General features: G+C 46.7%; 1 protein-coding gene across 1 annotated transcript; it reads left to right on the top strand.

The window, feature by feature from the left end:
• Positions 1 to 1,205: 1,205 nt before the first annotated feature.
• On the top strand, positions 1,206 to 2,132 carry LOC130474976 (olfactory receptor 1020-like). The gene has a single exon (XM_056846666.1). It carries the CDS (start codon positions 1,206 to 1,208, stop codon positions 2,130 to 2,132), a length of 927 nt encoding a protein of 308 aa, XP_056702644.1.
• The last annotated feature ends 3,868 nt before the right edge of the window (positions 2,133 to 6,000 follow it).

The following is a 6,000-nucleotide window of genomic DNA, read 5'->3' as shown; positions in this document are numbered from 1 at the left end:
CGGCAAAACATCTCTGTTCGTCTCTTGAAATCTTGGGAGCTAAGCAGGGTCGGCCCTGGTTAGTACTTGGATGGGAGACCACCAAGGAAATCCAGGGTTGCTATGCAGAGGCAGGCAATGGCAAACCACCTCTGTTCATCTCTTCCCTTGACCTGGATGGCCCAGGCTAGCCTGATCTCATCAGATCTTGGAAGCTAAGCAGGGTCGGCCCTGATTCGTACTTGGATGGGAGGCTACCAAGGAATACTGGCAAAACATCTCTGTTCGTCTCTTGAAATCTTGGGAGCTAAGCAGGGTCAGCCCTGGTTAGTACTTGGATGGGAGAATCATAGAATCATAGAGTTGGAAGGGACCACCAGGGTCATCTAGTCCAACCCCTTGCACAATGCAGGAAATTCACAACTACTTCCCCCCCACCCTCAGTGACCCCTACTCCATGCCCAGAAGATGGCCAAGGTGCCCTCCCTCTGATTATCTGCCTAAGGTCATAGAATCAGCTTCCCTGACCTCCACTGTTTTGGTGACCTGGGCAGTGGAATGAGTGCCAAAGAAGGGTGTGCATGACTCTTAACTCTTCTGATCTCTCCTTTGCAGGAACACACTTCAGTGGCTAGATGGTAAATTTTGAAGGTGGCAAATGTCGAATGTGGTTACGGGAGGTTGAAACGATTTCACATGAAGCTGCCTTCTACTGAATCAGACCCTTGGTCCACCAAAGTCAATATTGTCTACTCATACTGGCAGTGGCTCTCCAGGGACTCAGGCGGAGGTCTTTCACATCACCTACTTGCCTAGTCCCTTTAACTGGAGAGGCCGGGGATTGAACCTGGGACCTTCTGCATGCCAAGCACATGCTCTACAAACTGAGCCACAGCCCCTCCCCTATGATGGACCTGCAGCACCAAAGAATGCTTGATGCTTGAATGGCTGTTGATGCAAAGCCAAATCCCCTGTTGGCTGTGCCACCGGCATGTTCATGTGATGGCACATGTGTCTGTAGACGTGGTAAAGTGAGCCCATACCACTTTTTAACACAGTGCAAGACCATCGTACAGATTCAAAATCTGTAAATTCTCCATGCCTGGTGACACAGCAGAGATCGACAGGGCCATTGGGAACGTCATCATATCTTTGCTGAATCCAGAAACTGAGACGTGCTCTCTCCAGCCATTTTTCTGTCCTTACAGCTGAGTTCTCAGCTCTCAATGGGAGTGAGGAATCAGACGCAAGTTGTGGAATTTGTCTTCCTGGGTTTCTCTGGAATTGCATACGGCCACACATACCTCTTCCTGGTATTCTTAGCCATTTACTTGGTCACTATACTGGGGAACCTCATGATATTTACTGTGATTCAACTGGATTCCAGCCTCCATACCCCCATGTATTATTTCCTCAGCCATCTCTCCTGCTTAGATATTTGCATCTCTTCTGTCACCATCCCTAAGATCCTGCTGAACTTCTTGTGCCAGCGACAGACCATCCCCTACAACCAGTGCATGGCCCAGATGTTCTTCTTCTTGTCTTTCACAGGGACGGAGGCTGCAATGCTGGCCGTCATGGCCTACGACCGCTATGCCGCCATCTGTAAACCTTTGCATTACTCCCGCCTCGTGAGCACCAAAGTGTGCATCCTACTCGCCTCTGCCACTTGGGTGTGGGGCTTCCTAGACGCCGCTCTTCACACAGCTCTCAGCTCCAAGTTGTCCTTCTGTGGAGTCAACCAGATTCACCACATTTTCTGTGATCTCCCCCCACTGATGAAAATTGCCTGTGGCGATACACGTACAAATGAAATGATAACTCATGTGGCAAGCATTTTTATGGGCCTCTCACCCTTCCTGGTGGTTATTCTCTCCTATTTCTACATCCTGTCCACCATCTTGCGGATTCCCTCCAACACCAGGAGGCAAAAAGCTTTCTCCACCTGCACCTCTCACATCATAGTGGTCACTATTTACTTTGGAAATGGATTGCTTAACTACAACCAACCAAGCACTGGTTACTCACTGGAGACTGATACTTTGGTCTCCACCATGTACTGCATTGTACCCCCCATGCTGAACCCCCTCATCTACAGTCTCCGCAACAAGGAAGTGAAGGAGGGCCTCCGGAAGATGCTTCACAACCAATAATGTGTTGAGGTCTTTGTCCAGGTCCTTGCTGTGAGCTGGGTGGGTGGCTGGGTGAGGCAGGGCCTTTTTTGCAACGGCACCTCATTCTTGGTACTCCTTCTCTATCTAGGGTTACCAACCTCCAAGTGGTAGCTGAAGATCTCCCGCTGTTACAACTGATCTCCAGGCAACAGAGATCAGTTCCCCTGGAGAAAACGGCCACATTGGCAATTTATGGCATTGAAGTCTCTCCCCTCTCCAAATACCACACTTTTAAGGCTCCACCCCCCAAATCTCCAGGTATTTCCCAACCTGAAGCTGGCAAGCCTAACTCTACAGCTGTTCAACTGTCACCTGCATGTCTCACTTTTAGGCACTCAGTGAAAAAGGCCCCTTATGATTTTAAGTTTCACCTCTTGCTCCTACTTGACGGATTTTGTTGCAGACACATGGACATGATCACATAAAGCTGTTTACGTCCCATGTCAGCCTTTGAAATAAAGTAAATAGGTTTTGGGTAGGTCTTGCAAATTGAGGGCCGTGGCTTCCTTTTTTGAGTCCATCCATCTCTTGTTGGGCCTTCCTCTTTTCCTGCTGCCTTCAACTTCTCCTAGCATGACAGTCTTTTCCAGTGACTCTTGTCTTCTCATCATGTGAGCAAAGTACGACAGCCTCAGTTTAGTCATTTTAGCTTCTAGGGTCAGTTCAGGCTTGATTTGATCTAAAACCCACTGATTTGTTTTTTTGGCGGTCCAGGGTATCCGTAACACTCTCCTCCAACACCACATTTCAAAGGAACCAACTTTCTTCCCACTAATACATACAATAAAAAAGCATTAAAGACTGGAAAACAATGCACTGAAACTCGGTTATTACATACAGCAGTAATAAAGCTGGATTACAAAATTAGAGGACAATGGGTCATCTATGCCTGGGAGTTTTATCTGAGGTTCGTCGCTCACTGGACCCACACTTTCCTGTAGGGAATCTTTGCACCAGCAGTCTCCAAGCTCAAACCAAATCCCTGCCTCTTTAAATGTTGCTTTGTAATTGGCTTACATTGTAGTGTTTACTATGTAAGAAAATCCCCCCTCCCAAACCCAACTGCCACATTAAAAAGCATTTTAATAACAACAAAAACGGAGCAATCTGAAAGGAAGGGGAGGGGGAGAAATCCAAGCCTCATTTTTAAAGAGCCTTTCTTCTGCTCAGAAAGAGCTCTGAGGAAGCAGGAAGTATTTGAATCCCCGCCTCTTGACACGCTGCTTTGTAATTGGCTGTGAAACCAAGTTAAGCAGATGATGAGAGGGAGGGCATCTTGGCCATCTTCTGGGCATGGAGTAGAGGTCACTGGGTGTGTGTGAAGGGTAGGTGTGAATTTCCTGCATTGTGCAGGGGGTTGGACTAGATGACCCTGGTGGTCCCTTCCAGCTCTATGATTCTAAGTTTGTGTGTCCCATGCTTTGTTTTCTGCATGGGGATTTCACCCGGGCTGAGCTCAGGGGAGAGGGAAGAATCAGCTTAACAGAGGGGCAGGAAGTCCCGGAATTTGTGAGGGCTGGCAGTGAGGTCATCTCTAATGGAGGGAAAACTCATGCATAACTTTGAGGAACAACGCAACAGACCGGGGGTGAACATGAGTGAAGGTACCCATGCATAAACGACCATAGTGAAGAAAGCATGACAATGACTTTAAATTCTACCGACATTTGAGGCAATTGTGCTCACTTTATACAAACACCTTCCTGAACAGTTTCATTTTACACATTATGTGGGATGGCAGGAGAGTGGGAACCTTCTGGACAATGCATCTGTTTTGATACTAAATCTTCCCTAAAACTGAGCATCATTATTCCAGGTATGGGAACAGACGGCTGAGACAGTGTTCGTCTTGACAATATACTGCAGCACTGAGTAACCTGATAACACCACACTGGTTGAGTTCATAGAATCGTAGAGTTGGAAGGGACCACCAGGGTCATCTAGTCCAACCCCCTGCACAATGCAGGAAATCCCCAACTATCTCCCCCCCCCACACACCCCCAGGGACCCCCTACTCCATGCCGAGAAGATGGCCAAGATGCCCTCCCTCTCATGAACTGCCTAATTTCATAGAATCAGCATTGCTGACAGATGGCCGTCTAGCCTCTTAAAAACCTCCAGGGAAGGAGAGCTCACCACATCCCGAGGAAGCCTGTTCCACCGAGGAACCGCTCTGTTAGAAAATTCTTCCTAATGTCTAGACGGAAACTCTTTTCATTTAATTTCAACCCATTGGTTCATTCGGGATTCATAAATAAATAAATAAATAAATAAATAAATAAATTTGAATTTCATTTCTACCCCACCCTTCTCCCCAAAGCGGCTTATCTCCTTAATCCTCACAACAACTCTATGAGGTAGGTTAGGCTAAGCATATTTGACTGGTCGAAGGTGACTCAGCGAGCTTCTATGGCAGAGTGGGGATTTGAACCTAGTTCTGTCCAACCTCAGCTATTATATCTGTCTTGGTTAAATTTGCAGCCACTAATGTGGTGGCACAGAATTTATAGCAACACATTTTAAAAATGTGTTAAAAATTAAGAAAACGAAGATGTACTGTGATATTCATGTAAAACACGGCTAGGAAGAAATATGGTTTGACTGACATGTAAAATGCTCCTTTTCCAAGGGTCTCCGAGGATTAACAGGAAAGAATTGCCAATTCTTGTTTATCTATCAATTAGTTTTCAGTTTATCTATTAATTAGTCCTTCCTCTCTTTGGGGACCAATTATGGGGTTGAGGGTTCTACTAGGATCCTCTTCTGTGAAGGACACTCCAGGGAATCCGTGTTTCTTGAAGAGATGCCGATTGTTCCCTTAGCGGCTGATACAGGGGAAAGTTATTCAGGTGGGGACGTTTGCATGGAGGTGTCCTCTGCGCTTGATTAGTGTCAAGGTCTTAGCATTGCTTGAAAGTTTTACTTTGCGGTCCCACAGCAAGTTCACAAATCCAGTTCTCAACATTACGAGCAGGAAAAGGAAATAAGATTGACTTGTCTTTAATTCAGCTGCAGTGGAGATACACATTCCCAAAGATAAGCCTTTCTCTGCGCACTCGCTTCAAAGTCAATGCCATTGTATTCCATGGGAATGACTTCTGAGTAAATATGAGTAGGGTTGTGCTGCCAGGCTTTTCCATCCAAACAAACCAAAATCCCCGTGACATTGCCTCTTTCATTGTGGCAGGAGCTTTGAGGGAGGGGGCTGGAGCCCTCTTAGCCAGTGCACAAGTAGAGGGTGAAGATGATAAATATACTCATGGCACGAGGAAGGACACTTTTAAAACCTGAGATTAAAGAAATAAATGCATAAGGAGAGCAGAGATACAACAAATGGGTTGACCCTTTTAAGTTAATAAAACACAACATATGCAATTGCCCTGAGTCATAGAGTCATAGAATCATAGAGTTGGAAAGGGCCATACAGGCCATCTAGTCCAACTCCCTGCTCAATGCGGGATCAGCCTAGAGCACCCTTGACAAGTGCTTGTCCAGCCTCTGCTTAAAGACTGCCAGTGAGGGGGAGCTCATCACCTCCCCAGGCAGCTGATTCCACTGTCAAACAACTCTTACTTTAAAAATGTTTTCCTAATATCCAGCCAGTACCTTTATGCCCTCAATTTATACCCATGATTGCAAGCCCTATCCTCTGCTGCCAACAGGAACAGCTCCCTGCCCTCCTCTAAGTGACAGCCCTTCAAATACTTAAAGAGAACAACCGTGTCCCCCCTCAACCTCTTCTCCAGACTAAACATTCCCAACTCCTTCAGCCTTTCCTCGCAGGGCTTCTTGGTCTCCAGGCCCCTGATCCTCCTCGTCGCTCTCCATTCTGTCCACATCCTTTTTG

The sequence above is a fragment of the Euleptes europaea genome, chromosome 3, assembly GCF_029931775.1.
Source record: "Euleptes europaea isolate rEulEur1 chromosome 3, rEulEur1.hap1, whole genome shotgun sequence".
Classification (NCBI taxonomy): Eukaryota; Metazoa; Chordata; class Lepidosauria; order Squamata; family Sphaerodactylidae; genus Euleptes; species Euleptes europaea.
Note: the sequence above shows the minus strand (reverse complement) of the source record. Positions and strands in the feature narration are given on the sequence as shown.